The sequence below is a fragment of the Ursus arctos genome, unplaced genomic scaffold (genome assembly GCF_023065955.2).
Source record: "Ursus arctos isolate Adak ecotype North America unplaced genomic scaffold, UrsArc2.0 scaffold_12, whole genome shotgun sequence".
Lineage (NCBI taxonomy): Eukaryota > Metazoa > Chordata > Mammalia > Carnivora > Ursidae > Ursus > Ursus arctos.
In genome coordinates this window covers 57,565,674-57,584,894 of record NW_026622786.1, presented here as the reverse complement: position 1 = coordinate 57,584,894, position 19,221 = coordinate 57,565,674, and the positions used below count along the sequence as shown (strand labels likewise).

Here is a 19,221-nt window from a genome sequence, read left to right as displayed (position 1 = left end):
ACAGAATGTGAACCACAGCTCCTGCTTACCCCCTCACTCCCTGTCTTTCCCCACGGTAGGTACGGCAGCCTTGGAGGGGCTCTGTAGAATGTAAGCAGCAATGGACTGGATTTTTTCAAAGGAAATAACCCTAATCCATTAAAGTAATTAATACTATTACTTAATAATACAATAATAAAATAACTTCAAAATGGAAGATCCAGGCCACTGAGAAAGGCCCTCTGTGCCTGCGTGGTGGTTGGGTGCTGTGTGTTGCTAGCAGAGGGTGTCAGCTTGGCTTGATCGTGTACAGTGGGTTGGGGAAGCTAAAGCCTCTGGGCCTCATCTTCCTTGGCTGGAAACAGACTGCGTGTCGTGGCACTGGTGAATTAGAAATTCTATCCCGCGACTCTTAGAGATTGATTTTCCGTCTGGGGATCTGACCTCTTGCTTCACCAGCAGAGGGGATCAGACTGTTCTGGGAGGAGCCAGGGAGCCAGCCCTCTGAAAGGCCTTCCCTTTCTTTTTCTTTTTCTTTCTTTATAAACTCTATGTTTCAAAGAGAATTTCTAATTACTTTGGGGGGCTTAACACCACCAGTTTGAATCCTTCTTGGCACTTCGAGCTTTGAGATAGCCTTACCACCCACCACATTGATGCTTTGTGCTAGAAGATTACTGCAGATTTAATTCCATTTATGCCACTGGATTTATCAGAAACCCTTCTGGAGTTGAGATGAATGCCCCATTTCCTTTATTTTTGTCAATTTTCATAGATCGCTTATGTGAATGCCTCAGGGGTAAGAATCGTGCTTTAATTATTTCCATGTCTCCAGTGCCTAACCCAGAAACTGACGTGGGATGGCTGCTTGATAAATATTTGTTCCTTCATTCCACAAATATCCCCCTAGGTACAATGATGAGCAAAATAACCATCATACCAATTCTCATCACATTTACAGTTGAGTGTGAAGAGACAGCTAAATACCAAAATTATTCACTCTGCCTTGGGTTAAGGGCTGTAAAGAAAAAGGACAGTTGCAGTGGAAGAACAAATTAGTATGATTGATGAATGAGTGCAGGCAAAATGACCTCAGCCCCCAACCCTAAATCCCTGTTTCATCTCATCCCTTTGTAAATAATAATTATTCCTGTTACGTTAATGATCACATCTGCTATCATGTCTTGAGTATCCACTACCTTCCAAGCCCTGTGTTAACATCTTCCTATTTATTACATCAAATTCTCAAACTTGCCAGTTAGGCCTCCTTATCGCTTACTCCAGATGAAAAGTAAAGCCCAGGGAAGATAATTAATTTGTTCAGAGAGCTAATAAGTATGAGAAATGAAATGTGAGTCAGAGTTGGTCTGACAGAGCCTCTGCATTGAGTGAAAGGGAAAAAAAATCCCAAAGATTATCTCCGGGGAACCAACAGGGGTCCCTGTTTGAGAACACCGCATCATGCTTTGCAGCAAAAGGTCAATTATGTTTGATAGGTGAGAGGAGAAAGAAAGCAAAAAATCTTTGCTGGAGAGTGAGAGGGAAAAGGAGAAAGATAGTATTCTTGAATTGGTCATCTTATCAGCTTAGCAATAATAAACCATCACCATGGCAACAGGAACTCTAATTAATGACAGATGTTGAGTTACTTTAAAAACCACACCAACTGAATGCCGAGCTGGTGCTGTAAACCTCTCTCCCCTGCCACAGCTGGGCTAATCTTGTTGAAGAGACCCGCCTTTCAAGGGTGGAGCAAACTCTGGGCTTGGCATCAGAAGACTTGCCTCTGAGCCCCAAATCTACCCTTTCTGAGCTCTTTTGCCTTGAACAATAAGTTCCTCTAAAGTTGGAGTCGGCTATTATTAGTATCATCATCATTGTTACTATGACTAGTAGTAGCTTTCTAAGATTCAATTTTGAGATCTATAAAATGATCATATTTGTATAAAGCATGGTCAGGAGACTTAAAAACAATGAAGGGTATGGAATCGTTTAGGGAACATGAAATAACTCACAAAGATAAAGTATCATTAACACCAGGAGGCAGCCTGATGTGGTAGAAAGGGCTTGCATTGGAATCAGGCAGACGTGGCTGTTTATGGACTGCTTCACCTTGGAACAGTCGCTGAAATGCATAGGCTCAGGCTCTTAACCAGTAAGATTTCTTAGCACAGATCTGTAAATTGGTCTACCCATCCTACAAAATGTGAGTTTTCCTTAACCTCTCTGTACTTTAGTTTCCCCGTCTAGAAAACGGAGATGACACTAGCACCTCCCTATGAGCTTGTTGTGAGGATTAAAGACATCAATACAGAAAGTGCCTGTACTTAGAGCAAAGCCTGGCACAGACCGTGTACCATACAACTGAAGTGTGATGGTGGTCATGATGATGGTGGTCATGGTGGGGTGGTCATGGTGACGGCGGTAATGATGATGGAAGAAAAGGGGATTCAAGAACTGTTGCAGTGAGGTATGCGCACGGAAGTGTGAAAGCTCTGACATGAGACACAGATGAGGGCATTCTGGTCATTGTCAGAATACTTTTGGTCAGTTCCTGACTGGTCAGCTCGTTCATATGTCTGGTTTTCTCAAAGGTTCTATTGTCTGCATTGCCTTTTGGTCCAACCCAGTATGTTACGTCTCTCCTGATTCCGGCTATACGGTTTAAGTGGGGGAAGGAGAACGAGGACAAAAAATTGATAGAAACCATCAGAAAAATTTGCTCAGAGCTTGAGTTCTCTATAGGCCAGAGTTTTCCAAAGAGTGGTCTTTGGTATGTTAAAAGGGTTTCCTAGAAGGAATTCATTTGGAAAATGCTATGTTCAAGATAACTAGGTATCCTCATAGCAAGTCTCATAAGATTTTACCATGTAAACACGCATCCTGAATTTCCTGGGATGGGAAGGCATATAGAACATAGTTTACTTGACCAAAGAATTAGCTTTGGAGATCTTACTTTGCTAAAGTTTCTAGGACCAAACATTGGGAATGCTGCCATAAATCCATGGTCCAACGCATCAAGCATACCAGAAGCAATACCACAAAGCAGATTTGAAAAATTCTGCCAATGTTCCCGTCAGTTAATATGTACATTTAGCAAATGAAAAGTGCACCAGTGCTGAGTTTGGCTGCAACTACGTGCAAGATGGTGGAGAAGCGGGGCACCTGGGTGGCTCAGTCGTTAAGCGTCTGCCTTCGGCTCAGGGCGTGATCCCAGAGTCCTGGGATCGAGCCCCACATCAGGCTCCTCTGCTGGGAGCCTGCTTCTTCCTCTCCAACTCCCCCTGCTTGTGTTCCCTCTCTCGCTGGCTGTCTCTCTCTCTCTCTGTCAAATAAATAAATAAATAAATAAATAAATAAATAAATAAAATCTTAAAAAAAAAAAATGATGGTGGAGAAGCAACAATAAGTAAGACCCGTGTAGTCCCCACTCCCTTGGAGCTCTTTGGGGCCTCCTGGGGTAAGGGAGAAGTTGCCTGGCAATTTGAATGCAGTGTGGCAAGTGAACAGATAGATGCAGGGCCCAGAGTGCCATGGTACCAGGGGCAGCGGCTCCTCACCCAGCTTGGTGGGTCAAGGAAAGTTTCCCTTCCCAGAGGAAGTAGCTACTAAGCTGAGATCCAAAGAAACGACTAGAGCGGCAGAACACATTTTCAGTGCACTTTCCCATGCATTGCCATCTTGTGTCCTGAGAGCAATCCTCCTGGTGAGATGGGACGAGAGAGGGAACAAAGGTAAGTTGAGGCTCCCACCGCAGGCCAGGCACTGTGCGAGGCACTTTCTACACTTGCTGCATTTGATCTTCACCACAGTGAGCCGTGGCGTCAGTTTACACATGAAAAGTTGAGTCTCAGGCTTCACAAAGGCATACATGTGGTTAGTGCACAACCAGGACTTGAACTCAAACTCGACTGACGCCAGAGCTGTCTCCCGTTACATCTGTGGCCCATGGGTGCTGAGCCCGTCTGTGGCTGGCCTGTAGCAGAGTTTTCAGACTGAGAAATAGAGACAAGGAAGCAGAACATCATGAATGTTTTTCTTTAACATTATCCTGAGAAGTACTGTTCCCAGTCATTTGGTGTAGAAAGTCCTCTGCTTTTTTTTTTTTTTTTTTTAATTACCTTGTAGGAGAAGGTTCTTGAGTCCTTACTTGGCAAAATAAAAACTTGTTTAGTGTATGTCAGTCTCCAAAGTAATTTTGGAAATGTTAGTGTCCCTGAAATTGGAAAGTCTTGGAAATACTCTCTATTCTATTTTATAGAATCCACTCATTCGAAAGACAAGAGGAATACGAACCAGCACATTGCTTTGGGTGTGTTGGTTCAAACTTGGATGGGTCACTAAACTCTCTGGCTCAAGTGTCGAGCAGCCATACCTGGCAATAAGGTAGGGAAATGTGGTATCTCCCAGATGCACACATACCCCCCATTGGCACCCAAGGTGACTTCGGCTGGCAAGCAGACACTCTTTTTCTAATAGTTGTATATTTATTTTAATGTGTATTAGAAAAAAATATAACCAGCATCATACTTGGGTTCTCATAGGCATTAGTGCTTAGAACACAGCAATTTAAAACAAAGAGAAAAAGGGATTTATTTGGGATTTAGAAAAAATATTATACATAATAAATACTACAGGTAGTACTTGGCTATGGAAATAGCTATGAAGATGGTGTGTGAATTGCCAAAATTGTAAAGTAATAATATGTATGGAAGTGCCTCGTGCAGAGAAGACCCCAGTAAATGAATCCTTCCATTCTGATTCACACGGCTAGCAAGTGTCAGAGTCCCTGACTGAGTCTCGTAGTCTCAGACTCCCAGTCCAGTGCTCCTTCCAGGACATTTTTAACTCTTCTGTCGGCCTACCTCCTCCTGCATCCTTTCTCCCTGCTTTTAGCCCTTGGGAAAAATGCAATGAGTAGGTATTTCAGAAGCGACTAGTGGCTTGCAAAAATACTCGGATGAACGTCAGTAGTAAAAGAAGTATACTGAAGAGGTGGACAGTGTTTGCATTTGGAAAAACAGGAATCAGAATCTGAGAATTTAGAGGGCCCTCAGAGATCATCTCACTCACTCCCTCTTTTTATGGATGATGAAGTTGGAACCCAAGAGAGGGGAAGTGCTTTGTTCAGAGTCTTAGCTGGTCAAACCAAGATGAGAATTCATATAAAACATGCAGATATAAAATTTTACATGTTTAAAAAAAAAAAAAAAGACCTGTTTCCTCCAGACTTCCTGCTTTCCAGAAAAGTAGCCGGGATGTACCATAAAAGGACTTTTACTTCCACAAATGTAAAAATTCAAAAGGTCATGTTTTATATCATGCCAGGCAAGAGGCCATTGTAAGTGACCGCTGGAGTCGGTGTTCCTGACTATATTCTTCTGTTTGTTTTTTAATTGTGGTAAAGTACACATAAAACTTGCCACTTTTAAGTGTACAGCTCAGTAGTGTTGTATTATTCACATCATTGTGCAACGAATTTCCAGAACTTTTTTCATCTTGCAAAACTGAAACTCCGTACCCACTAAACAATTCCCCATCCCCCTTCCCTCCTCCCAGCCCCTAGCAACCACCATTCTACTGTCAGTCTCTGTGAATGTAACGACTCTAGGAACCTCGTGTAAGTAAAATCAGATAGTCTTTGCCTTTTTGTGACGGGCTCATTTCACTCAGCATCATGGTTTCAAGGTTCATCCATGTGGTAGGGCGTGTCTGAATTCCGTTCCTCCCTGGTCCTATTCTTAATGCAGCACAGCCTGTTCCCTGCGGTTCCTGATTGTACCCATCATGGCTGTGAAGACTTCAGCATGCTCAACATTTCCATGCGTTCTATCCAGCGACGGACATAGACAGCTCAGTTGTGGGTGCTGGCATCGGGGAAGGAGTCTGTAAAAGAACTCGGCCCCTCTTCCTCCATTGTTTTGCAAGGAGGGGGCAGGGAGATCAATGAGATTGCGGAAGGTGTATCCCACCCTCACCCCCATGTCCTTCACCGCTTCTGTCCTGAGGTCTTCAGTCATCCACGGAGAAGCCCTGGGGCCGTGGCAGTTAGGGGTTTAAGAAGTGGATTTCCAAGTAAAATGGCCTAGGGTTCCAATGCCATCCTCTGTGCCTTACTAAATGTATGATCTGGAGAAATGTGATGAACCTCTCAGGGCCTCCATTCAGTCATCTGTAAATGGACAGAATGATACCTATATCAAAAAAGTTTGCTCTTTTTTCCTTCTGAGTCATAAGATCTTTTCTGGACTTTTCTGGGCTTAAACTTAGTCTCTCAAATTAAGTAATAACAACAACAATAATAATAACAACAATAAAACAACAACAACAATAATAATGTGACAACAACAATAATAATAATGTGACAACAACAGTAAGTTTCACTGGGTTGTTCAGAGATGCACTGTGAAGTCATCTGACATTTTGGCCACTCTGAGATGTCTTGTTCCAGCCTGAGGATTTTAAGGAACCTCATGATACTGGAAAGGAGAGAATACTCATTATTGTGCAGCTTTTGCATGTCAGATACATTATTTTTCCATCGGACACACTCAGTAGAACTGTATTATGGTCCTTGGCTCTTTGTATTAATCCCATTATCTGTCTCCCTGGTTGTTCTTAACCACCCCAGCCCCCCCAACTCTTACGCTTTGATCAGTGCCTAACGCAATGCCCAAAAAAAACGACAGATGCCCCCCACCATTAAAAAAATAAGTGTTTCTTTAATGAATTGGGAATCAGGCAGCATCTGCCTGCATTTATTTGGCCACTGACACATTCCCCATATCTTAAGATACTCTGTTCCCACTCCGATACCCCCATGGCCTCATGGTGAAAGGTACCATTCATTCGACCTCTCAACTAGGGCAAAGAAGGAAGCCTGGCTGTAGAAACTGATTTAGGTTCCTCTCTGAAGTTGGGCATCTCTCTTTGCAGACCAGTTAGGAATTTTTTTTCTGCTTCTGACCCTCCCCTCCTTTCTTTTGATAAACAGAACAGCTGTCCCCAAAAGGATGAATCCATTACCTTTCACCAGTTGAGTTCATTTTCCATTGCATGTTTCTGTTTAAAGAGAAAGGCTTTTAAAAGGCTTGAGCATACATTGAGTGTGTGTACTTAATTTTTAATATGTGTGTGCACGCCGCCAAGAGAACGGAGAAGCCTTAAATAACAATGAAACCAAATTGTACATGTTGTGTGTTTTATGTGGCACTGATCCCCAAATAGACTCTTAGCAGCCAGGTATTATTTAATACATCCCATTAATCAAGCTGCCAAATCTAAATGAAAACCATGTTTAAATATATTTAATAAGATTACAGCTTTTGGTTGAATATCAAACTACCATAACTGTATTTTTACCCCAGCCAACCCTCATTCGCTGTCTTATATTTTTACTCTGAGCACTAGTTCTTTTGTTCTATCAAACCAGTCTTGATTATAAAGCAATTTATACTACAAACTTTTAGCCTAGTGTGGGGTTGTACTGAGCCCATCAGTGTAAATGTTTTAGAGTGAGAAAACAACCCTGAGATTTTTTTTCTGGCTGAAAAATGAGATGTGGTGTGAGCAGTTGAATTAAAAAGGAAATTAATAATTGTCTTAGAGATACTAAATTGTAGCGTCCGTAATAAATGTAGTCTGCCTTTGAGCTGTTATTGCTTTTAGTGTTTTGTACTAAATGTACTCTTGTTGATTTTTTTTTTCTTTTGACCATTCAGGCTTCTGTTAGTTTTGTACTAGCGTCACCTAGGGGCTGTAGGGAACATGACATGTGCTGCTAAAATGTTCTCGGTACCCTTTAAAAAAGGAATCCCCCTGTTCTTCCAGATGCAGTGACAAAATGCTGTGGGTCTTGGGGTTAAAGGAGAGAGAAGGCAAGGTCAGCCTGATGAGGTAGGTTGTGAGTTCCATCCGCCAGGCTTCCACTCTGGCGACGAACCAAAAAGGGCTGTAACTGCGAAGAACTGTTTTTATAAAGAACGAGCCAAACTTAGAGTAATATATTCTTTCCTGGCTGATTTTTTTTAAGTTCTTAACAAATATCTTTGGATTCATTTAACGTGTTTAACTCTTCTTCTTGTTTTCAGCAGTTTGTTTGCTGTTTTTATCCTTGGAACAGGGATTTCCCGTAGTGATTTCATTGAAATGATTACTGGCTGTGGTGCTGATTTCTCGCCTCTCATATATCTAAATGTCCTCCTCTTTTCTTTCTTCACTGGTCTCTGTATTAGTCCTTAGAAAGTTCTGTTTCAGCCTGTCAGCCTATGGATCCTCTCCACTGATGATGATTCATTATCACTTCTTCCAGCTTCTCAGAGTTCCTACATGGTTATTCATGTTTCCATGTCTTAATGCTTTTTTTAATCTTTGATTAAAACAATCATAAATGTGTTCATTAAAAACAATAAGATCCCTTGATGATGAAAACTGATGAATAATTCTTATAAAATTGTTTTTGTACTCTATTCAATTCAAAATAGGGGATATATGTTTAACTTTGTATGCTGTAGAAATTCTGTGCTTCACTTGAAAAAATAAATAGAGTGCATAGCAATACATAAAATTCTTTTTTTTTAAAGATTTTATTTATTTATTTGACATGGAGAGAGAGCATTCAAGCAGGGGGAGCAGCAGGCAGAGGGAGAGGGAGAAGCAGGCCCCCTGCCAAGCAGGGAGCCCAACGCAGGTCTCGATCCCAGAACCCTGGGATCATGACCTGAGCTGAAGTCAGATGCTTAACCGACTGAGCCACCCAGGCACCCCTAAAATTATTATCAATAGATAATATCTGTATGTCATGTCTCTTTAAAGATAGTAATGATGACGATAGGCAACATTTATTGATGCTTTCTCTATGCCAAGTACTGTTCAAATCCCTTTACATTAATTAACTCATTTAGTCACCACAAAAATATCATAGGCCAGGAACTAAAATTATCCCCATTTTACATATATTCACAGAATGCTTATGCATTCCCAAAAAGGAAACTTCAACAATGTCCTGCGTGAGCCTGCCATATTAGTGTGCAATAAAGGAGTTAACATTATGAATTCTTTCTTGAACTGTCAGAGTCGGTTTGGTTCACTTTCCTTTGTCCCATTAACTGCCTTTGTCTTTGGGAGCTTGTGCGTCTCTCTCACCCTTTGATACCTGTCTGTTCTCTCTCAATACCTCCAGCAATGTCTATTGAAAAAGAAATATCAAAAAAGGAAAGAATGAAAATAAAAGCAGCATCTGCCCTCATTGAGCTTATATTCCAGTTGCGAGGAATCCAGTGACAAGTAATTGTAAGCAACAAGTAATCACAACAAATAGTATGATTTCAGGTAGCAAAGAATTCTGGGAAGTAAAGTACAGCAACAAAAGGGAACAAAGAGGAACTGGGCGGAAGGAGCATGAAGGACTGGCTGAGTGAGCAGTGGGAATGGCCTTCCTGAGGAAGAGATGTATGATACGAGACTCAAGTGGCAGAGAGCACAGGGAGTGCAAAGGCCCTGAGGTGGGAATGAATTAAATGTGTCTGAAGAAAAGGAGAAAGACCTGGGAGGCTGGAGTGTGTTGAGTAAGGAGACTTCTGTGATGTAAATCTCTTCTCTGTCTTTCCTTCTCAGCTCTCTGGCACCTTCTCTCGCTCTCTCTTTTTTCCTGCCTCAGACCCTGACTTTACTGAATCCAAAGAAGTGGTCTCGAATGGCAAAATCCTGAGGTGTCACCCATGGCAGTAAGGGGACAGGGAAGTTCACAAGCAAGAGAATTGGAGTGAGAAAGGTTACACTGTGTGTGTCTTCCACATACACTCATATCCCACACATTTATATTCTATAAAGTCAGATTAAGATGAACATATGGCATAAGTGAAATCCAACCTTATTGGTAGTCAGTCATTCTGGAGTCATTTCTGCCAGAGCGCGGGCAGACCGTGGATGTAATACTTCTCACATGTATGGTGACTCTCCTTTGTGTGTCCGCCTCCCAGTAGCCTGGAAGCTTACTGAGGGCAGAGTCTATTCATAATCATTCTCCAGTGCATTCTCTTTATTTTGTTTATGTATTCAACAAATGGTCCTTGAGGGCCATCTACGTGCCAGCCACTAGGTCTCTTTGTTCACAGACAGAATTCTGAACAAGAGAGACTCAGTCCTTGCGCTCAAGTTTCCTACAATGTTGCAGAGGAGAAATACAATGAAATAGACGACTGTAATAGAAGGGGCTGTGTGCTGGGATGGATGACACAGCTCCCCTAGCCTTGAGGAGTCAGAAAAAACATTCTGAAGGAAAGACAGTTGAGACAAGTTTGGGGAATGTTAACTAAACAAAGGGGTGTGTGTGTGTGTGTCTGTGTCTGTGTCTGTGTCTGAGATGGGAGGGTATGCAGAATTGCAGATCTTGGGAGCAAAGGATTTATGAACCCAGAAAAGAACCCAATTGTATATTGGGAAGAAAATGTGAATTTGAGTGAATGAATAAATTAATTACTGCCTAACGCTTATGTCTACACGCGTTATAAGGGCAGCTCACGAGATGGAAGCATAAAGCCAAGAGCCATTTTGTTGATTCACCTTGATAAACCACTGTTCCAGATTTTCCCCATTATTTCTCTGTAGGCAAACTCTTATGGAGGCCCGCCTCATTATCAAAAGGTTGCTTGCCTGGTAGATTATGCAGTGATGTATTGGGATAGCAGGCTAAGCATTCATCTTACTCTGGGAATGGCTTTATCAGTGGGATTGGACATATCCAAAACCCAATGGCCAACATTCCTGTCTTTCTGAACACTGCTTGAATGAAAACTGTGGAATGGATGAATGATTGAAATAAGAAGTCTTAACCCGAGGGCTGTGCATCGAAGGGACAATGGCTGCTGGTGTGTTTTAGACGCCAGAGGCAGATTGCTGGCTTGGGGAGTAGGGATCTGGGTTCCAGTCTTTGCTCTACCATTAAGGCACTGAGCATGTAACGTTTCTCTTACCTGCACAGTGGAGTGCCAGGCAATGTCCAGGGTCCCTTCTACCTCTGGAATTCTGTGGTCATTTTTGTTCTCTCTGCCGAGGAAAGGGAGATGGTGAACATGCATGGGCACCAGCTGGGCAGCTCCCTCATCCTTCTTGGGCCCTGTCCTGAGGTACTCGTTGCTTCAGAAGCATGGGCGTCCCCAGGCCCAGAGCACCCTGAGAAGCTGTCCTAATCCGCCACACTCACGGGTAGGTTGTCCATTACCTGTGCTCTGGCAGGGCCACGAGTGCCCACACTCCTGATGTCCTTCTCCTTCCCTTTGTATCTGTTCTTCTAAAGTGATCCGAGAGGTAGGCTCTTCCTGATGTAGCCTTCCCTTCGATTCCACGCGGGGAGCCTCTGCTCTGCCCGTGTTCCCTCTCCTCTTCCTGCTCTGGCTAGAGCCAGACAGCAAGCCTTCAGATCCCAGCCCCTCTACTGACCCCCTCCGTGGCCTCGGTCAGCTCTCCTAATCTCTCTGTGCCTGTTTTGTTAATCAAGAAATATGGATAACATTTGTTTTTACCTCATAGGGTTGATTGTAATATTGATAAGATAATTTTTATAAAGCCGTGAAAACAGTGCTGGCACATCGCAAGTACAAAGTACATTGCTGCCTTCATCCCTTAAATATTTTCTGCCCCATTCTCGAGCAAATAGTGGGGCTACTGAGGCAAATAGGACACCATCTCTGCCCTGAGGAGTCCAGCCCAGTGCCATTAATTGAGTGCCTCCTAGGGGGCAGGCACCTTGCCTGGATTACCTCATTGAACTCCCACCACTACCCAGGGTGATGCTTATCCTTCCCATTTCACACCCGAGGGACGCTGCAGCCCAAAGGAGTCACGTGACCTTCCCAGCATCACGCCACTAATAAATGGCAGTGCTGGAAACAGCTCAGTTCTCTTGGGCCCCAAATCCAGTGCTCTTTCCACCAGCTCACCCCGCTACCATGAGGCTGCCCTCACGTGGTTTGTTTTGAGAAGAAAAAGAAGAAGCAATGCATAATGGGAGTGAACTTGGTGGCGAATAAAGCTCTCTGCTCGGGGCTCCACGTTTTGCTTTCAGAAGCAGTGGGAAGGCAAGGCTCCTGAGCCCAGCTCCCAGCAGCCCTTGCTTCAGCCCATCTGAAAAGGATCCGTCTTTAAAAGCAAGGAGCCAGAAAAAATAATTCATACTAAAAACAAACTCTGTCATGAGTCATTTGACTTTGCTTTCCCCTGAACACATAGTTTATGTCTTGGGCGAGCTAGGGCTGAAGGAACATCTGATATGTTTTAGGCCAGCAGAGCCATTATTTAAGGAACTTCACATCCAATATGTGCCCGTCGGACCCCGTGGTTTAAATCAAGGCTGGTGCTGACGGGGCCTGACAATTTGTTATTTTTGTTGTGGTCATATTGGGGTGTGATTGTGTACAAGTTTTATCAAGATGACAAGAATCGCTTTGGTCCATGATTCAGAAGTTCTTGAGCCATGGACTAGTCTATGCAGTAGTTATTCGGTGTGATGCCATGTGCAAGAGAATGGGTACGCATGCACACCTGTGTTCCGACGTGTAAGCACCTTTGGAACCGAAAGAGAGAAGGAGGGAAAGGCAGCTTCCAAGTGAGCTGCTTTCCATTTCCCTCAGCAGAGGAGGAAGCCTCAGCCCTGAGTCAGAGTATTTCTCAGTCCTGGGTGAACAGAACCCAGAGAACGAGGCAAGTCTCTGTGGTCAATCTGCTCTTTTTAGGTACATGAAAAATGACAGGAGTAGACTTACATCGCGAAAACTCCAACAGAATAGAACTATAAAGCAAAAGACAAAAGAAAGGCACGAACCTCTCTTGCTCCTAGAGGTAATCACTATTATACATGGTGTATGTTCTCTTAATCTTGTCAATGCTTTCAGACTATAGACGTGCCTATACAGGATCGTATGGTACAAATTGTTCTGCAACTTTGTTTCCACTTACAAGATATTTTGGAGTGTGTTACTGCACATAGAGCTGCCCCATGTTTATTACATACTGATAGTAATTCCAGAGTCCGAGTATATTTGAAGTTTATTTAACCACTGTCCTGTTGATAGACACTTAGGTGGTTTCCAGTATGTAGCTTTTATAAACGGTGATACAAGGATCTTCCTCGGTATGGCTCTTTATGTATAAGCACAAAATCTCTCTTGGGGAGATATGAAGAAGTGGAATTGATACTGGAAGGATTGTGCATTTCTAAAATGTTGTTAACTGTGGCCAAAATGTCCTCCAAAAAGGCTGTCCCAATTTGTATTCCTGCCAGCAGTGTCCTGTGCCTTTGCCAGCACTGGGTATTGTCAGTCATTTAACATTTTTGCCAATTTCCTGGGCAGAAAATGACTGTTCATTGTGGTTTGCCTTCGCTCTGTTAGTAGTGAGAATGAACATTTTCTTTATATCCTTGGTCACTTGATTTCTCTTTTCTGTTAATGGCCTATTAATATCCTTTCTTCATTTTCCTATGGGGTTATTTGTCTTTTTCTCACTGATTTGGAGTTCTTTATATGCTGTGTCTCTCATATATATTGAAGACTTTCTTATAATATGTCCCACACCATCTACCTCTGCTTGTGATGTCTTGTACAGGAGTTTTAAATTTTCATATACTCACATCTGCTAGTCTCTGTCTTTATGACTTTGGGATTTCTTGGAAATGTTCCCTATAAAGTATTTTTTCTCCTAAAACTATTTTTCAGAATGTTAACGTTTTAGACCAGAACACACCAGGTTAGCAGAATGGTCTGTGGGTTTATGCAGACATTCTTGGTAATTTCACCACTAATTATGGGAAAATTCTAAAACCATATGGATCAGTCATAGGCAGATGAGAGGCGGCAGAGATCCAGCTGAGAGCAGGCAACCTAAATTCAGATATATGGGCCTTGGACCATACCCAGGATCCTTTACTTGCCACTCGATTTGGGGACATCACTTTGCTGTCTGTGCCTTGGTTTATTTCCCTGTAAAATGGGGTGAATCATCATTTCAAAGGTTATTATGAGGTTTAACAACTCCCACATTTCAGCATGTGGTCACTACTCAATACATGTTTGTTTCTGTCTTTTCTGACAAAAGGCCTTTATTTTCCTGCTGGATATTTAAGTATAACTGGTCATTTAAAACTGTTGACTTCCATTTCTTCTGAGGATTTTGTAGCTGAATAGTGAGATCAGCTTACTCAAGAGTCTAACTAAGGCGATTTCCTCAGGATGCATCTCAGTGGGCCTAAGGGAAACAAAACACCTACACCATTGCTCAATGCTGGAAAATTCTCCAGGGTGGCCGACCCCTTTTGGAGGAGAGAGCCAGGGCTCTGGGGGACTGCTTCAATCCATGTGGGTGGAGAGTTCCTCCTTCCAGAGATTTTGTAGTTCCTGGGCTCACTGAGCTTTTTACCCACACCGAAATAATTCCCTCTGCCTCTGAAACCCTCCCCACTTCCCCTCACCTTGCCTGGCATCGTTCAATTGTATATCAACATAGCACTAGAGGCTGGGAGCTTAGACACTTGAGCTGGACTGCATGGCTTCAAAATTCAGCTCTGCCACTTTTCCTTGTGAGTCCTGGGCCGGGAGTTCCTTAATTTCTCTCTGCATCAGTCTGCCTATCTGTAAGATGGGAATTCCAGTATTACCTACCTCATAGAGCTCTTACAAGAGTTAATGTTTATAAAGCAGGTGGCCCAAAGTATAGTGTTCAAGGAGCTACAAGGAGAATATATATGTTGTCTGAATCCCATCTCCTCCTTTCATAGCCAATTGACTCTGCATGACATACTCATTCTAACCTCAGTTTTGTCACTTGTAAAATGGGTGTGAAAACATCTCCTTCATGGAATTGCTGGGAAAGTCACATGGGATAACATCTGTACTGATTATAGGTATTCAATCAGAGGTGGCTACTGTGGCGATGGTTCTAGAGAAGGACAGGAGTGAACATGCAGGGAGGCTGGTGATTACAGGAGAAGGTTCTAAAGTCAGACACTGGGTTAGAACTGAGCCTCCACCACTCTTGGTCCTGGGACCTTGGACGTAACCTCTCCAACATGCAATTTCCTGATCTGTAAAACTGGATAGATAATGGTGCCTACCTCTAGGCTTCTTATAAGAGGGAAATGGTAATAAATTGGGCACATAGAAAATGCTTAGTAAAATGAGCTATTATTGGTACTCGTGTCTCCTGTCCATCTATGGGAGGATCCCTGCCGCAGACAGGGGTCCCTAGACAGAAGGAATGTCTGTACAGCCACATCCCCAGCCCAACCACTCCTGTGCATCTGGAGCACAAGATAGGAAAGAGAATCGAAGTCAGGAAGGGAAACTGAAGCAGGAGCTTGGTTTCTGTGGAACAAGCCAAAATAATTAGGGCAGAGAGAAAAACACAATTAAGCATATCCATCAGGATCTGTCTGCAGTGATGCCTCTCATTTTAATTCTGAAAACAGTCCTATTGGGTAGGTACTATTATTTCCCATTTTTACCTGGTGAAATTGAGGGTCAGAGAGCTTCAGTGACTTGCCCAGGGTCACACAACTAAAAAGTGGAGAAACTGGAATTTGAGCCTGGGTCTGTCTGGCCCCAAATCCCTAAAGATATACTGTTAATATATGTCCTGCCTCTGTTGCGAATGACTCATAGGCCAAGTGAGAGGGAGCGGAGGAGGGAGGGATGACCCTGTTTCTCTGTGAGACTAGAGGAGGCAGAGGCAAGGGCAGTAGAGGCCTGGGGCCGGCAGGCTGCATGTAAAAATTTGGAAATTGTGCCCTGAAAGACAAAAGGGTGTTTTCAGCTGAGGCCATTTCCAGCTGTACTCTGTGTACTAGGCCAAAGGTAAACCAAAACACAGCCATAAATAGTATTCCCCAGAATTCCTGTCACAACAGCCCACTGTGCTCCTTCTGTTTGGAGGTGACTGTTGAAACCCCCACATGAAAATGGCTGAATCTGTCACTGTTCAGGAGGTCAGTCACAGCCCATTCCGAGGACACGCATGTGTGTTGGGTGCAAACAAAAATGCAGGGGTCCTCAGATGTCCGCCATTGTGGAGCCCCAGCTGACAGCCTTGCTCGAGGAATCAGCAGCAGCCCTGGACGAGAGGCGCCTGCTTTGACGGGGCCAACCCTAGTTCAGCAGGCATGTCCCAGTGTGTTACAAAATACGTTTCTACAGCTCTCCTTTCTCTGTCAAAGCCGAAATAAGTTTGAACGAGTCATCTAGGCGAAGGGGTTTAGAAGACATTTGGTTCTAATGTGTTTCAAAGGGACATTTGGTTCCCGAGTGGGAGGTGATGTTCCCAAGGTTGTAGAGACACAACCTGAGACTGGAATCTGGGCCTTCGTGCCAAACACATGTACTGCTGCCCTCCAGAATTTTTCCAGTGCAATCACAGAAGGTCTGTCTGCTAACCTCTCCAAAGGCAGGGCAGGACTAGGAGTGATGGGAAGGAGGTTGTGTTTATACGCGATGCTTTCTACTCTGCCTCCAATTTCAGTACTTCTTCTCACCTGTCAAAATAACTAGGTCTGCGTGCTCAAATCCTGTTCCTTTTTCTCAGATTTCCGGAGTTCTTGCCGCTCACCTATCCAGGGTTTTTTCCTTCTTCGGGCAGTGCTGCCCCTTTGAACAGTGGACTGCCCCCTCAGCCAGGAGGACACCTGGGGCATCGTTCCTCATCTCTTCCCTGATCCCTTGTCACTTCCTCCGCTGTATAGCCACACTTAATCTGTAAATTAACATATGTGAGGTAGGTAGTGCTAGTATTGCCCTTTACAAATTGAGGAATTCGAAGTTGAGAAAACGGCAAATCACTTCCTCCAAGCTACAGAGCTGGAAAGAGAGAGAGTCAGGACCTGAACCTAGATTTGTCTGAAAATCCAAAGTCTAAACCTTTCAGCTCCACGCAGCTGGAGAAGGTGAGATTAGCGATGTGTGCGTGCATACACAAACACACACACCCACAGACAGGAGAAGTGCTGCCCACCAGGGAAGGATGGTAAGAATGACAGTTTGCCACCCAGGCCAGGCCAAGTATAAAATGGCTCCCAACAGGCGAGTGCTGAGCCGCTGGGGAAACTCGCCCTCCACAAGAAAGTCTGAGACTCACAGCCATTGCTCAAAGAGTCTACTCACAAATGAGAGGACCGGGGGAGCTGTTCAGGGACAAGGGTCTGTGAGTAGTGCGGTAGTTCTCAGATGTCACTGAGGGTTACTGCACGTAGAGTCAACTGCTTAACTTGTGGGATCCAGTGCCAAATGAAAATGGGAGGCCCTGGCCAGGGACAGGGAAGTCTCCCCTTCCCACAGGCCTGCTGCCTCAGCTCATGGCTGACAGGTGACCCCCAGGGAGTTCCAGTTTCCCAGTTACCCACCCCACACCCTGTGGCAGTGGAGGTGGCAGGGAGAGCCACTGCCTTGCCTCACCCTGAGACGCCACAGGCTCGCTCCCTGGCCTGGCTCTCCCCACACTTGTGATTGCCCCTGCGTGCCCCCCACCTCACGTAGCCCTCTCACCACCCCAGAGGAGCACGGTCAACAGTAAGATATGGATTAGGGCAGAAGGCAGGGGACGGACAGCCAAGAATCAGCTCCAGGAAAGGAAAGGCAGCAGCAGGCCCCCAACCCACCCTCCATTGTCCCATCAGCCTTCACTTGCACAGCACAGATTCAAAAGCAAAATTATTAAGAATCGCAAGGCAGTGACTGCAGATCACTAAGCCCCAAGCTTGGGCTGTTCCTGACATGGGGCCCTGGGCGGCAACACAGAGGAGGCACCCATGAAGTGGGCCCTCACCGCAGGCCCTTAACAGAGTTTCACTAGCTGTTGGGAATTGAAAGAGTAAGAGCAGTGTATTGAGTTTTTAACAAAGTTAAATGTAAATCGATCTATTCTGAGATCGTGGTAACTTTTTTTTTGACGTTAAAATCTCCCATTTTTATGACGTAATGGTCTGAGTAAATGTTGAGGAGTTGGGTTTTTTAATATGTTTTATTTTTAAAATCTTTATGTGGCAAAATAAAAAGCTGGTTTCTAAAAGGTTTGGTTATCTTCCTGGTCCAAAATCTGGGAGCTCCTGACCTAGGCCTTGCAGGAAGACAGTCCTTCCTGCTTGTGGGAAGGAGGCTTTCTCCCCAGCCCCCAGCATCAGAAAGGCTCCATGCAGCGTACAGAGAGTACTGTTGTATGCTTCAGTATTTTCTAGGTACATCTTCACTTTTGTTAAGTCTAAATTCTGGTGCAGTCTGTCAGAAGAGGCAACGCCAAATAAGGGCATTGAAATCAAAATTAGAAGTTTGAAACTTCCTGGTTTCCTGTGACTCTAGAGAGAATGGGGCCTGATGAGAGTTACTTCCCCAAATCGCCCAACCATTGACAGCCCCTGAGGAAAGGTGCTGATACACCCAGCACGGACCCAGTCTATGTCTTATGTCCTGATGTAATTATTGATAATCAATCATTAAAAGTGTTAGGACTCAAAGGTGAATTTTATTGGGATAATAATAAACTACGGCCACCCTAATGAAAGGTCCCTTCATCTCTGCTGAGATAGCAAGCCCCACAGAGGCTGCTGTCTCCCTGGACAGAAAGCCCATGGCGGCCACTGAAAGGGCTGCATCTATCAGCCTGGAGCCTGGAAGATCCACTTCAATTCTGGGCTTCAAAGACTTAGTGGTGGATGGATCTGTGTGGCTCCCAGCCCAGTGGCTTCTACCACTGCATTGTCTTGTAGGAACGTCAAGTTGAAGGCCAAGCCACTTTCCATCCTTTGATGAGGGAAAATATATCAACACAGTGGTCCAGTGAACTCTGAAAGTAGACAGCATACAGTGCCTTTGGGGGATTGCAGCCTAAATGGTTTTACTCCAGAAGATGTGGAATTAAACATAAAGGAGACAGCTGATTGCTGTTAACTCCAATGCACAAAACCCGTCATTACGGTGTCTTCTCAGCTACTGAACTAGAGAGGCTTTCCCTAGAATAGACCGGGTGGTAGACTTGGCTTTAGGGTGGGAGGAGGAAAGGAGGAGGAAGGAGAAGAAGAGGAAAGAAAAATAGTGATAGAACTGAAAGGTGGCTAGTTTTGAAATGCACCAAGTCTGTACCATTTAATGGGGCTTCTTTTCTCTGTTTATTCCCTATATTTGACATATGGAAAGAAATCTTTGCTGGCGTTGGCTTCATCGTCTCAGGCTTAAGAAGCCCACCACTGACCTGAGGAAAGAGTTACAT

General features: G+C 44.1%; 1 protein-coding gene across 25 annotated transcripts in view; it reads left to right on the top strand.

Annotated features, from left to right (window-relative positions):
- The window catches only part of FGGY (FGGY carbohydrate kinase domain containing), a 399,022-nt gene that overhangs the window by 338,587 nt on the left and 41,214 nt on the right, over positions 1-19,221 (top strand). For 3 of the 25 annotated variants that reach the window (XM_044383813.3, XM_048220296.2, XM_048220300.2), the window contains one exon: positions 4,241-4,365. The exons of the other annotated variants lie outside the window; for them this stretch is intronic. In XM_044383813.3, the coding sequence (XP_044239748.2) occupies positions 4,241-4,365 (125 nt within the window). The remainder of the gene's footprint in view (positions 1-4,240; positions 4,366-19,221) is intronic. 25 annotated transcript variants of the gene reach the window in all.